This window comes from Peromyscus maniculatus, chromosome 22 (assembly GCF_049852395.1).
Source record: "Peromyscus maniculatus bairdii isolate BWxNUB_F1_BW_parent chromosome 22, HU_Pman_BW_mat_3.1, whole genome shotgun sequence".
Taxonomy (NCBI): Eukaryota; Metazoa; Chordata; class Mammalia; order Rodentia; family Cricetidae; genus Peromyscus; species Peromyscus maniculatus.
This window is the reverse complement of record NC_134873.1, coordinates 53211996-53227104: the sequence shown is the minus strand read 5'-3', so window position 1 is coordinate 53227104 and position 15109 is coordinate 53211996. Positions and strand designations below refer to the sequence as shown.

Here is a 15109-nt window from a genome sequence, read left to right as displayed (position 1 = left end):
AACACAGCCCAACTTTACACATGCATCTTATATTAGGATTTCTTCACACTCTGGTTCTGAAACACATTTTAACAAAGAATATCATACCAGACAAATCCTTACAGAGATATAAAGACCACCTCAAAGGCTTGGCACACCAAATAACTTAAAAACTAACCTATCAAGACCTTGCCTTGATAACAGAAGCCTTCCATGTCAGTGGTGGTAAATGTTGGAGAAGAAGCAATAGATTTCACTCTAAGGCTTTGTCAACACACAAACGCCGAGCTCCCCTGGTCTCCTCTCTTCTCCGGCCACCTCATCCCTGTAGTGCCACCAGCCTTGCTGACTTCAGTATCTACAAGAAACTCCTGTGACGACACCTAGCCTTTTAAAGTGCTTCTGATGGACCAGGTATTGTCTGAACACACTTGACATGTTAAAATGAAACATATTTCATGTTTTCAACACCCTCAAGGGTTGTCACCATGATTACCTCCCATTTCACAGAAGAGGACACTGAGGCACGGAGCCTGTAAGTTACTTATTCCAGGTCACACACACCGGCTCTTCCCCTCCTGCCTCTGAAGCATCTCTTCAGTTGTGCTCTTTCCATTTCCAATAAACTTGGCTGTTTTTCAAGTTTCCCACCCCTTGTCCTCACACCCTAGCTCCTTTTTCCCACACTGGAAATCACTCTCTTCTGTAACTTACACTCTGTCATCCCCCACCACCCTCTCACTCACACCATTGCTATTCTTTGACCTGCTTCCTGCCTCAGGGCTCCAGATCCAACCATCTCCTAGCGTCTCCCTTCCTGCCTGGCCTCTTCCTTCTCTGCCAACCTGGGATCCCAGTGTTGGATCGTAAAACAACTCTTGCCCCAGGGCCCATGACCAAATCGCATTCCTATGCTCCTAACAAATCCCTTCAACAAGACTTCACCTTCACTTGCCTTTAAACAGCCCATTGAGGATGTGAGAAAGGAGAAAGCTATTCGTAGATAGGTATTCTGAGATGGGATTAGGCATGGTTAACAACTCTTGAGACTGGATCGTGCATCTGTGAAGGGGCATTATATCCTTTACCTTTGGATATTTGAAATTTCATAATAAACTACACACTTCAAACCATCACCTTGATAGGCATGAAGTAAAACAAGTAAAAAGTTAATTGTAGAATCCAGGTGGTGGAAATATGGATGCTTACTGTAAAGATTCTTCCAAGTCTATTTCATATTTGAAATTTTATATAATAAGATGTTAGAAAAAGTCACTATGCTCCTGTCTCCAAACTGCAAAGTCTCTGTTCCTAATATAGGCATTGGAGATATCAGAGAAAAATAACTAATATAAACTCCAATCATTACAGCTTTGTGAGCCCTTAGTAACACAAATAAATCCCAAATGTCTCTGGCTACATATATCCTCGGTGATTACACCCAATCTTCCCCTACTCTCAGTAAATACCTTTGTCTTGGGGAGACCAAGAAAACCAAGGACATTAAGAGTGACCTCACTCCATGTCCCTAGAGTACAGATGTTCATTCACACCCCTCTTCACTTCCTTCCAGGCCAGCCTCTCCATCATGTCTTTCCCCGATTCCCACCCGCTCACTTCTGGGTCTTGTTCTTCATCTTCCATGTCTCCTAGCTTCCTTCCTCAGCTTATAAATACAGGGCACACGTCTTTCCCATCCTCTTTGTTCACCCCAGCTTGATTCTTTCTGGTGCCCTGGAGAGTCCAGACAGCCCTGTCAACTCACACCCTACCTGTGTCTCCCATTTGCCCTCCACCCTACTGCAACATGCTCTCTTCACTGAGGATGATGCACAGACCCCTGCCTCCTGCTCATGGGTTCCACGCCCAGGCTCCATGACAGTACCCTCAGGATTTTTCATCCATTCCCTACATCCCCTACAGTTTGGAGTGTTCTACTCTGATAGGAATTCCAACCACACCCCATGGTCGTGAGTGTCAGGCGAGAAACTTAGATGACTCCACCCAGTGACCCATGCCCCATGGTTACGCAGTCACATAGTCGCCCAGACGTGACTTCGTGATCTCTGCTGGAGGGCCTGTGTGCGCAGGCGCAACCTGGCCTTTATAGGGTGGCTCCATTCCCCCCTCTCCCCGCCCCCGCCCTACTTCCCAGGTCTCTTTCTCTAACGTGTCTTTCCACAGGCCTGATCACATCTACCTCTTTCTCTTTGTCTTGATAAAACTCTTGCTAGTGAATTCTGTCATGTGTCGTGACTTTTCCTTTGGGGCAAGGGTGCTGCAAAAAACCAACAGCTGGTGTTCTCCATCGCTCGCTCTGAATGTCTACATTATTTTTTCATTTTCATTGTTCTAGCAGTTACTTAAGTGATGCTAAGTCCCCAGGCCTTCTTTCCCAGCCAGCTCTCTCCTCCAGTGTAGACTGTTCTATTGCCCCTAAGCTTAAAAACAAAACACCAGTTATTATTACTGTGTGTGTGAGAGTGCATGCTGGGTGGGTGTGGGTATACAAGTATGATGTACATGTGGAGGTCAGAGGACAACTTTGTGAGATAATTCCAGGGATTGAACTCAGGTTGACAGGCTTCTGCAGCAAGCACCTTTGGCTTGAGTGAGCCATCTTGCTAGCCTGTGATGTTTCCTAGGTAAGATGTCTTTACAAACTCAAAACATTGATTGTAGGGTAAAAAAAAGGGTCAGTGAAAGACCACCCTGGCCCTGAGACCAGAGCCAAGGAAATACACCCTGCCCCTAATCAACCCAGGAATTGAAATCCAACCAATCCCTGAGCAGGAAAACTAACCAATCCCTAAACTCAAATCGAACCGATCTCTGAGCTTGTCCCAAGCTTAGGAATTGAAACCCTACCAATCCCCATCCTGAAAATATCATCCACCTTGGAAAGTTCCACCCCTAAGAAACCCTATAGGAGCCCTATGCCTTTTCAGTTAGGGGCCGCCTTTTTTCCACCTTGGCAGAGACAACCATTCTCCTGGACTCCTCTCTCCCAATAAATCTCTTGAGTGAGGTTTGTTGTAAGGCTGTTCTTTGGCCAGAGCAGAGCAGAGCACAGATGTAACAACTTCCACCAGAATAGAGCAGAGCTGTCACGCTCTTGCAGGAGCAGAGCCGGAGCCGAACAGAACTGCAACACTTTGGGTGGAGCAGAATTGTTACCCTCGGGGAAGCTGGCAAGCAAGAGCTGTAACATTTCTCCAAGCAGAGCTGTGACAGCCTAGCTGGGGAAACCCTCCCCTGCTGGAACAGGGTTATTACACTTGCATTGAGGATACTTTTCCCAAAGTAAGGACTGTAACACTTTGCTGGGGAAACCATCCCCCACTAGAAAAGAACTCTAACACTTCTGTTGGGTTACCTTGCCCTTCAGAGCTGTAGGCATTCCTTGGCTTCCAACTGCCGCGATACCTTTCCCTTCAGAGCTGTAACACTTACACTGGTATGTTCCCAAACAGACTGTCCATCTGAAAGCCTCTCCTTTCTCCCAAAAGCATTCTTATCTAATCCCATCCTTCATCTGGACACTTAGAAAAACCTTGTCTACTGCCTAACCCAATCTAAGAAGACTGGCTTTACCAACAGCCACTATTTAAATTCATCCTCCCTTCTCGTTTCCCATGACCAGTCCATAGCCCACGTCCATGAGAGCCATGACTTTAACTGTGCTTAGACTATCAACCATGCCTCCTGCAGATTCATCCTCCTCAGCAGAACAAGCTGTTAGCAGCACCCATGTGTCCACGTGCCCATTTCAAACCCTGAAGGGCTCTAGACAACCCTTGACGAAGCCCAAAGTACTTAACCTGCCATAAAACAAAGAGCTCTCTGGTGTCTGTCTCCAAATGTGGCTAATTCAGGGAACTCTGCTTCATTAAGCCTCATCCACACTGTCTCCCCCCCCCCACACCCCCATGGGGTGGCTTCTCTGTCCATTGCCAGTTGGTAAAACTAACTCTTATTCCTCATGGTTATGAATTATAGAGCAAATGGGGACTAGCCTACCACTGTATTCATTTTTTAAAGTATATTTTCCGCAATGCCAGAAAGTTCCCAATAAATAAGTAAATGTTTGAATGGTAATGGAGTATTTTACCAAATAAAGGAAAAAAAAAAAAAAGACTGAAATGACTCATTCAGTAAAGTGTTTGCCACAGCAAGCGTGAAGACCTGAGTTAAATCCCTTAGAACCCATGAGAAAGGCCAGGAGAGGCATATTTGCCCATAATCTCAATGTTGGAGATGCAGAGACAGGAAGATACCCCAAAGCCAGCCAGTCCAACAAAATCTGTCAGCTCCAGGCTCACTGAGAGAGTACAACTCAACAAATAAATAAATAAGTAAATAATAAGTAAATAAATAAGTGGAGAGTGATTGAGGAAGACCCTTAACGTGAAGTTCTAGCTTACACACACCACACACACACACACACACACACACACACACACACACACACAGAGCACATGTCTCGGTTGAATACACTGGTGAATTCTTTCTTACTTTTGGTGCTCAGTGTTACTCCAGTCAGACATATTTTGCAAATATTACTGAATACCACCCGCCCACATTCCCACATTATCATTAGATTTAAATGACAGCCTAGTATATATCTCACCTGTAAAACTTTGACCTCTCGACTAAACAGAACACAAGCACATCACCACGGATATATAAATATTTCACTGTGTAATATCAAAAGTACCCAACAGGATGTTTTCAGCATTTAAAATAGTAAGTGGCTCTGTCCTTTGTAATTCCCTGTAGAAGAGTTAATGTAGTGGATATCTGTTCTATCTATGTCCTTGAAGCACCACTCCCAGAGATTTAGCAGGTAACTGTCCTTCCTACCTGCCTATGACCTTGAAGCACCACTCCCAGAGATTTAGCAGGTAACTGTCCTGCCTACCTATGACCTTGAAGTACCTGCCCCTGGGGTGTGGCTCAGCACTACCCTTAAGGCTTGAGACCACCTAGCCTCTCTCTTCTCTCCTTCGTGGGCTTGGATGCTGAGACAGACCCAGGCAGAAGAAGAGTGTTGGACTGTACCTCAGACTTCCAGGACCCTACGATCAATCTCCCATGCTGTAGTGAGTCTTCCTCCCTAATAAATTCCTTTACCCTTTAAGTAGACTCTGTGGCTTCCTGGTAATAAGCTAACATGGCGAAACTCTAGTAATGCACTGTGATTCACACCAAGCCAGAGATATCGCTCTGCTGAAGACTTCTGCCAAACCATTTGACCTTCATGAACACAGTAGACCTGCTGACTGACTGCCCTATTCTATTAGTGTCTATATATTGCGTGGAGCTGCTATTGGAGCTGGTATGTAGGACAAATTATTTTTTATTTCATGGGAATGGACGGTCCTGAAAAACTCAGCTAATTTGAAACAATCTTACATAAAAGGAGGGAAAAGGTGCTGTTTTCAGTAAATGTTTGAGAAGTAATACTAATTCTGAAATAGTTAACAAAATTTCCCAAACAATAAAACTACATGGAAATAACCAATCTACCTTGGTTCGTATCCTATTCAGACATTTGTTCCTAAGTAAAAAGGAGTAATAATGTCATGCGACACTGTGCCTGTCACCTAACAGCATGTCATTACACATTACACAAGAGTCTTTTTGTAGCATTTAAACGGATCATCACACACAAGATTTTATTTAAGCTACTCCCTACCCTACATCTAAGTTGACTGCAATTTTTCTAGATTATTAGACCATGCTATACAAAGATGTTTTTTCTGGAGTAATAAGTATGCTTTGTATCATAGCCGGGTATGGTGGTACACGTCTTTAATCCCAGCGATCGGGTGGCAGAGGCAGGCAGAGCTCTGAGTTTGGCTACACAGAGAAACCCTATCTTGAAAAGCTCTCCCCTTCCCCCCAAAAAAGTTCTACATCTCAATAGTCACAGTAAATGTATTTCAAAATCCACTTTACTTTTGACTTCTTCATTTCAGAGTATGTCAGCTATTCCTCATTTTATTCTTCCCATTAAGAGGAGAAAACAAAACAATGCTGTGGTGAACATCCCTATACTTAAATCTTATGCAAATTCAGACCACCTTCAAACGATACATTCTTTCAACGGAGAGCACCGAATCAAATGCAATTTTTTTAAAAAAATGCTTTACACTCATTTTAAAGTTACATTTATTTATTTGGGTGGATAAATAAATACATTATATGTCTTTGTTTGGATGCCTGGGTGGAGGTCAGAGGGCAATCTGTGGGAGTCATTTCTTTCTTTCCACCGGGTGGACACCAGAGACTGAGCTCAGGTCACTAGGCTACGTGAAAAGCGCCTTTACCCGCTGAACCAGCATCTCACCAGCCCCCCACCCCCACAAACGGTGTGTTTTTAAAATATTTGATATTGCGGTTGGGGAGGCATGCTCAGTCAGTAAAGCACTTGCTATGCAATTATGAGGGTCTGAGTTCAAGTTCCAGCAGCCACAGAAAAAGCCAGGAATGGTGGTGTGCTTTAATCCCAGCTGCAGAAGAGGATCCCTCAGGGCTCTGGCCAGACAGCCTCGTCGATCTCTGAGAGGACCCTGTCTCAAAGAACAGGTTGTGGGCTGGTGACATGCCTCGGTGGGTAAAGGCCGAGCCTCCTGATCTGTGTTTAATCCCAGGGGCCACATGGTGGAAGGAGAGAACTGTCTCCCACAAGTAAGTACTTAGCGGTATAGGAGTACGTGAGGATGTATTGCCGGGTGACACACACACAATTGCAGTGGCATGCTCTCCCCCTGACATACACATGCAGGCTCACATAATATAAATAAATGCAAAAATTTTTTTAAAAATGAAAGAAAAAACAAGATGGATGGCTCCTGAGAAACAACTCTGAGGTTGACCTCTGTCTTCCACATATGTGCACACACATATACACACACATGCACATATACAAACAGGTACACATATTGTACACACACACACACACACACACACACACACACACACACACACACACACAGAAAGCTGATATTCATCCATCTGTTCATCCAAAATTACTGAGTTAACATTTGAGCTAGGACACAGGTAAATTATCTTCCAGAATGACACTCTAGCTAACAAGTGTATTTCAATATTGGGTTTCAATGTTTTTTTTTTTTTTTTTTAAATGTCTTACCTTCAGGCAGATTTTAAAAATGATATTCATTACATCAATTTGTGCATTAAAAATTCTTAGAGATAGCAAGCTGATTGCTGCTATAACTGCTGATCTTTTCTTAGCTCTACCATATCTACACCTCTTCCATCATGTTCTTCAGGATTTTGGTATCCGTTCTTTGGTTATTGATTAGGAAAGGCTCATTAAATATTTTTTACTCCATTATTTATTTAACGTACATATGTGCACGCGCGCGTGTGTGCGCCTGTATGTGTGCATGTGCACGCGCGCGCGCACGTATGGAGGTCAGAGGAACTGGTGGAAGCCGGTTCTCTCCCACTATGTGGGTTGTGGGTTTTAGGGATCAAACCCAGGCCTTCAGACTTGGCAGCAAACACTTCCACGCTGAGCCGCTTCCCCAGCCCAAGCTTATTACACACTAAGGATATTAACTGGGTTGCACACCTTTCAATGACCTTTTCAAATTTTTCCATTTATATTTTTGCATGTGGCCAAATTTATCTTTTTTCCATCTCTGTGATTCCCACCCCCTCCTTGGGCACTAGGCTTCAAAACACCCTTCCCACCCCCAAACAAAATATCAAATGCATATTATTATCTGCACCCCATTCTTCATGATGCACGAGCTTACCAAGCTGCTGCCTGGGATGCCGCTATGCATGCACGAGTCCTACCTTGGTGAGCAGTCCCTTCGCCGTGGGCTTGCCCTCAGGCTGCAGGCAGAGAGGGTTAGCAGCCTGCACTCGCAGGACGTTCTGGAGCACTTTAATCCATTCTTCCAAGATGTTGGGAGAATCTGCAGTCAGGTAGTACGTGTGCTTCTCGGTGGTCAGCTAGAATGGAAGAAGGAGCAACCGGAGAGGCACTCACGATGACTCAGTCCTTGTCCACTCAACATCATTACTGACAGGAAAGCAAACACGACACACCCAGAGTCCCCGGTTCCCAGAGATGTAGACTTCTTTAGCCACTGTGTGAGGATGATGACCACTGAGCTAAAAACCATTTACACCCGGGCCTGACACTGTTTCACACTGTTAAATCTAGGGTGCTGGTTGTATATCTTCAATTGTCACACTTCCCTCTGCTCCCCACGGTGTGATAGGCTGTTGAACAAGAAGACTGGAGATGATGATAGTCAGAAAGTTATCAGGGCAAAAGGGGATTTTTCTGGACAGAAGTGAGAAAATGAACTATAAACAAATGAGGACTTCCACACCAATTCCTGGTGCTACACGGGACCAGTTACTAAGAACTCACAATATTCCAGTCTCAAATTACTATGTTGCCAATTTCCCAAACATTACAGGACTTTACAATCGATTCTTGGCAGTCATGTGTTGGAGCTTTCCCTGATTCATTCATTTTAACCTCAGGCACCCCCAGTCTACTGGGAAGCAACCACGAACTGCCTAGCCAATGTCTTCTACCCTCCACAGGAACAGGAAAAAAAATAATGTTTATTGAAACAGTTCAGAAGCAAAGTGTCCGAATTTGGATATAAGCAAACTATCTCAAGAGGCTGTTTTAACTCAAACAGTTGTATATGTGGGTAAGATGGGCACCAGCCATCTCCAATACAGTGGCAGTACAGGGCCCCTGGCCACCAACAGATTTCTCTTTCTGAAGTTCATGGGAGAACTGTCACTGTCCGATTCTATACTAAAATACAAACATTCTTGAGTTTAATAGCATATTAGATTAGGGCTGTTCCCTGGGAAGCCAAGGGTGGACCTAGCCCAAGTCCGTCTTCCTGGCTAGTATTTAATTAAAAGTTTGCTTCAAATTTGACTAAAAAAAAAAAAGATTGATTAGGTTACAAATATCTCAGAAATTCATTTACTGGATAACCCTCCCCTAAAACAGCTTGACATTTTTGAGAGCTGAAAATGCCCGAGAGATTAAATATGGACGATCACAGGAAGAAAAGGTACAGGGTAGTAGGAAAAAGGTACAAGGTAGTGGGAAATCCCCATACTTAGCTCATAGTACCGTTTTAACTAACAAATCTTATATACCTTTGAGCATCAAACTGATTCCAAAATGAATAAAAGGGAATTAAACAACCCAATCTCAATCGAGAACTGTTTTCCATGGTACCAAGAGAATAACAAATTCACAAGATTGTACCTGGACTGTTTGTTTGTTATCTCCCTTTACAATACTGCACGATGCGCTGAGTTCAATGTGGCCCTGAGGTTTCCGAATGACGTCACTCTGTAGAGGAGGAGGAAAAGCAAACACAGGTCAGCTCTAACAGCAATTACAGGAAATGTTTTGTAGCATTAATGCATAATTAAAATGTCAACCTTATTTTTACTTGATGTGTATGGATATTTTGCTTGCATGTGTGTCTACGCATTGTGTGTATGCAGTGCCTAGACAAGCCAGAAGAGGTTGTCAGATCCTGGGACTGGAGTTACAGTCATGGGCCCGCCATGTAGGTGCTGGGAATGGAACCAGGATCCTCTGCAAGAGCAGCCAGGGCTGAGACATCTCTCCCGGCCCCATAATTAGTTTTGTGTTACAGGAAAGGAAACCACCGGGAGTCTGCTTTACAGTGTGAGGAATTGGGCCTCAGCGGCCCCTGCCCACTCACTGGAGACTTGTAGAAAAGCAATTCACCGCCTTTCAGGACAAACCACCTCCGCTTCCAAGTCTTGACTTTCCCGCTCATTTTCAGTAGATAGCCAGATTTTTCTAATGGCTCCTAATGAAAAGAAAACATTTGAAAATGATGCTTTGTTTCCTTTGGGAAGGCAAACTAGCAGATTCATTAATTTCTCCAGGTCTGATTCAGTGTTTACATTTTTCCCACTTTCACTGGAGGAGGAGCAGGTTTTAGGGAGTTTCTGCTCAGGCTGGGAGCACTCTGTGTCTGCGCAGTAGGCATCAGGTGGGATGGCATAGTCGCTTTCAGAAGCCACGGAAGAGACAGAGACGCCTAGGAAAACAGAGACACAAATGGAGTCAGTATTTCAGCCTGGCGAGGGCCAACAACAGCTGTGAGTTCTCCGGCAGACGGCCACGAACTCCTACATCATAAACTGTCCTTCACAAGATTTATTTAATGTAGGAAATAGAACTAAGGGGTTGAAGTTGTTACACGAATTTCCAAGAAAGTCGAAAGAACATAAATCATATTCTGGTAAGATTGGAACGGTGAGTGTTCTCACATACACAAATCATTATGCAAGTCTACTTCCTAATGCATCTTTTAGTAAAGATCTAAAATACATGTATTTATATATTGATACGTAGACAAATGCAGAACCTCAATAGTATTTTTCATGAAAGTCCAATAAACTACCAACCAGCTTACTGGCTTTAAAAATCCTCCACAAAAGATAAGCAATAAATCTTTGTTTTTTTTGAGACAGGGTTTTGCTGTGTAGTTTTGGAGCCTTTCCTGGAACTCACTCTGTAGCCTAGGCTGGTCTCAAATTCACAGAGATCTGCCTGGCTCTGCCCCCCACCCCCAGGGCGGGGACTAAAGGCGTGCGCCACCACTGCCCGGCGCAATAAGTCTTAAAGACACACAATTATGAAGTAAAATTCAGTGGAACATTTCCACAATTATTGAGTTGACTTTTTAGAAAGTCTCTCTCGTGAGTTACAAGTCATACATGGATGATAAATACAAATGAAGAGTTATAAATAGTAGGTGAAGTCAAGAACATAGGCCATTGTGCCTTTTAAAAAAAAGTTTATTAAAGTGGCAATAATGTCACTCCTATATTACTGGCCTTTACTTAACCTGCTCAGACAAATAACAGTCGTACGCGACGTAGACACCAGACATTAGGACTCTCAGAGATCACCTGGCTAATGTCCTCATTGTTTAAGGAGTGAAAGACCCAGCAATGGCAAGATTTGTCCAAAGTCAAATAACTAGGCTGGGGTGACTCTGGAGGGCAGAGCTCAGCTCCCAAGCCCGGGGCCAATGCGCCAGGCCATGTCTGACGTGCTTGGGCTCCGACAGACAACGGAAGACACGTTTGAGTCTTCTTGGGACGGAGTCTAGTGAAGGGAAACAGATGCCCAACAGGTAGCAAGTGTAACAAAAAGGAAATACGGAGCAGACTAAAGCACACGGGAAGAGTTGGCGGCAGAAGAAAGGTAAGGACCACAATCTGAACCGTGTGGTCGGGATGGATCTCACTGGGGAAGCAATGTTTGAGCAGCGTGATGAAGGAGGTGGGGCTCAGTAACACACACACACACACACACACACACACACACACACACACACACGGAGTCAAGCATGATGGCGCACACACACAAAGAAGCCAACACTCAGGAGGTGGACACACAAAGATAGGCAGTGTAAGGCCGATCTGGGCTACAGAGCAAGTTCAAGATTAGTCGTGGTCACAAGAGACCCTGTCTCAAAACAAATTAGGTTTGGGTTTTTTGTTTTGTTTTGTTTTAAATCTGTAAACAAGAGGGCCAGTGAGGCCAGCCTTGAATAAAGGAAGAGAAAGGAGGAGAAGATCAGACATAAAAGAGCAGGCTGACAGCTGTTACGCAGAATGCTAGCAGCTGCATTCTCAGCAAACAGTGTGACATCACCTGATTGGCCACCGAGAACCAAGTCGGAGCGAGGACAACTGGTGGCAGCCCAGACACCGACCCAGAGACAGCTTAGTGGCTCCAGCTTAAGCCCAGGGCTTTGAAGACTGCGGTGGTTCCACACAACAGTTTGAAAACCGACACATCTCCAAGACCACATAGACTTTCCTAAAGTATAGGTGCCACTCAGCGGGATCAGACCTCTCTGTAACCTCTGCCTGCGCACACAACTTCCTAAAAACTGGGTTGGGGAGAGGGCTCGACAGAGCAAGCGCTTGCTCACATAAGCAGGAGGACCTGAGTTCAGATCCCCTAAGTCCACATCAAACCAGACACAGAAGGGAGCATCTATTGCTGCAGCACAAGATGGGAAACGGAGACGGGAGGGTTCCCTAGAAGCTTGTGGGTCAGCAAGCCTGGTGTCTAAAGCCTTGTGGGCTAGCCTGGTCTCTAAAGCCTGAATAAGAGGATACCTTGTCTCAAGGAGGGAAGTGACACTGAGGTTGCCTTCGGAGTTTCACATGTGTGTATTGAACACATATGCACACATACAAGTTCTCAAAATTTTATTGAAAGTTACATGTATGCACAAAGTCAAGTTGTGGTGTTTCTCACTTTAATATCAGATCAACCAACACAAATTGTAGGTGTGTGTTCTGACGTTTAATAATATAGTAAATAAGTCTATTCCACAAATTAGGCAGCCAGGTAACTAAAAAATGAAAAAAAAAAAAGAAACTTAACTTTGGCCAGTTATTTCTTTTTATAATAATATAATATACTACTACTATTAATAACAATAATAAGATGGTGATGATAATGAAAGACTGTGTGAAATCACAGAGAATGAAGCATAAAATTACCACTAGAATATCAGTGTCTCAGTCCTAGGCTGATGCTCATTTCACTACGGTTTGGAGAGTGTATTCTTAGAAATTCTATTAAGGTAAGTCCTGAATCAATATTCAGAACATGCGGGCGTTGCCTCCTGCGCATGCGCTTTCCCCCTCACCTCGCTTCATGGCTCTGGGACTGTTGGGCCCACTGCGGCTGCGTGTATCTGACTCCGACGTCCGGGAGCTGGACCTGGAACTGTCCTCTTCCTCTGAGCCAGAGGAATCATCCAGGAAAGGACTGCTACTTATTTGTGTCGCCTTCTAAAGAAAAGCAGGATAGCCCCCCTGTATCCATCTCTAAAGTTACTGTCCTCTTTAGATATACAATGCTTTGTAGAAAGCGCTCATAGGTTTATTTTTAAAAGAAAGGAAATAGCATATTTTGACAACATGAAAGTCTGGCTTCAAAACCTTCGATTCTAATTAGCTAGGAATTGGTCAATTATAAAAGAGTCTTGGAACCGTAAGACTGTCAATATCTGATAGTTCTTGTTTTAATTAGGTTCTTCTGGCAATGGGGGCCCTGGCAGGAACACAAAAGCCCTTTCTAAAGTAAGAGTTTCCATTGCATCATTAATAATATGCTAACAGCCTGGAGCAGGGGTAAGGAGGAACCTCATCATAATCATCTTCTCCAGGCCATTTCATTTCTTCTTCTTTTGTTTTTTCTTTTATGATATCTTAATGTGATCTCGTAAAGCTCTACAAAGGGGGGGGGGAGGCTAGAATGTTAGAAGCGGAATCTGGAGCTTGAAGGACGTTTCCCTGCACATCCTGAGGAGACCCATGTGCTTAACGGCGAGAGATGCATTCATTTACCCCCTTCAGCGTTGTGTACACTGGGATCGTCATATTCTTGTATATCAGGGATGTATAAAGGCCTGATGCAGAGCAGGAAAGTATGGTTGCAGAATCTGAAACAGAAAACAACGTTGGAGAAAAACTCTCCATCTCGTACACTGGTCCATTTATTATGAATATATATGAAAAAGAAATTAGATTAGCATGTGGTTATTAACATTATTTTATGAGTTATGACATTTATAGATTTACATCTGCACTTTTTGATTTTTTTTTAGAGCCTTACTATGGAACCTAGGCGAGCATCAAGCTAGCAAGTGATCCTCCTGCCTCAGCCTCCTGATTGCTGGGATTATAGGTACCACAGGCAGCTACAGACACTCTGTTTCTCATGGGCCATTATTTCCTCGTGTGTGCCAGCTCGTCAACTCTTTGTAAGCTTTCTGACAGCAAAAACCATGCTTTTATTTCTCCAGCCTCTCTGCTCATGCTCAGCTGTGCAGGACTAAGCGCCGGTGAGCACTCACGGATTCAGGAAGCGGTCCCTCGGAGAGTTGGAGCCCTGTCTCTGACTTGGTGTTACAGCACTATCATTCTTAAGCGCTGTCAGGAAACCCCAGTGGTGATGGGCGATATGTACTTTCCTGAATGTGAAGAACCAGTTGGAAGACAGGTGGGAGGCAGAAAGAGTCACCGGAAGTTTGTCTTTTCTTATTCTGTGTGAATCATTTTGTTTGTTTTTATGTTTTTGAGACAAAGTCTCATGTAACCTAGGCTAGCCATAAACCCACTATGTAGCTGAGGCTAGCCTTTAGCTTTAGATTCTCTCCTGCCTCTGCCCATCAAGGGTTGGCCTTATTTATTTTTCTAGTGGGAATGATTGTTTGATAATATTTTTTGAAGGAAAGAGGGAAAAAGTTATAGAGACCAATAGTTCCTATAATTTTTGTAACTTTAAACAGACAAGATGCCCATGTCTCTCTGCGTAGTAGAGCACATGCCACATCAAGGTTGAATGTACATGTGCCTTTCTCCTGAATAAGATGAAAATCAGATTGAAAACAAATCCGCAACCATTTCCTGAACACTTACATAATTCCATTATTCCAGTAACATTAGACATTTAGGAAGGTCTTGCCTAGTAAAACAGCAATACAAAATCTACAGCTTTAAAACTCCTTTTATTACAGTTTTTTTTTTTAAATGTCACAAACAGTAAAATTCACCAACTTAACTATTTTAAGTGTATAATTTGCTAGGGTGGGTTTGATCCACCTTATTGTAAAACAGACCCCTAGCATTTTTTCATCTAAAATTTTAGCTACAAGAGCATGTCCCTTCCCGCAACTTCCCATCGGGCTGTATTTAGTTTCTGTAATTCTGATGGCTTTGATGACCTCATCAGCCCAGAACCATAGGCACCTGCCTCTGGGTGGCTGCATCCCGCATTTGCTCTGAACTATGACATGCACACATCCTCAAGGCTCACTCGCACCACAGCATGCAAGGCACTTACTTTTATTAGCATTCTCCATATTGAAGGCCTCAGACATTCGAATGCCTGATTTGGCTACAGCGTATATTCTGCTTTCCTATTGTAAAAGAAAGATTGAACCAGGTGCTTACAGCCAAGAAATGATGACAGGGAACATAATACTTTTCAATTGTTCTTCAGGTTACCATCTGAAGAAGGGTAGTGTTA

At 43.7% G+C, this 15109-nt stretch overlaps 1 protein-coding gene across 12 annotated transcripts in view; it reads right to left on the bottom strand.

The window, feature by feature from the left end:
• Positions 1 to 15109, bottom strand: part of Plekhh2 (pleckstrin homology, MyTH4 and FERM domain containing H2) — a 116634-nt gene that overhangs the window by 37250 nt on the left and 64275 nt on the right. For 8 of the 12 annotated variants that reach the window (XM_076558886.1, XM_042266779.2, XM_076558887.1 and 5 more), the window contains 7 exons: positions 14924 to 14999; positions 13426 to 13520; positions 12723 to 12867; positions 9946 to 10082; positions 9738 to 9848; positions 9269 to 9355; positions 7813 to 7971 (listed from right to left, as the gene is read on the bottom strand). In XM_076558886.1, coding sequence (XP_076415001.1) covers positions 7813 to 7971; positions 9269 to 9355; positions 9738 to 9848; positions 9946 to 10082; positions 12723 to 12867; positions 13426 to 13520; positions 14924 to 14999 — 810 coding nt within the window. The remainder of the gene's footprint in view (positions 1 to 7812; positions 7972 to 9268; positions 9356 to 9737; positions 9849 to 9945; positions 10083 to 12722; positions 12868 to 13425; positions 13521 to 14923; positions 15000 to 15109) is intronic. The other 4 variants (XM_076558888.1, XM_042266784.2, XM_076558890.1 and 1 more) reach the window with 1 other exon arrangement.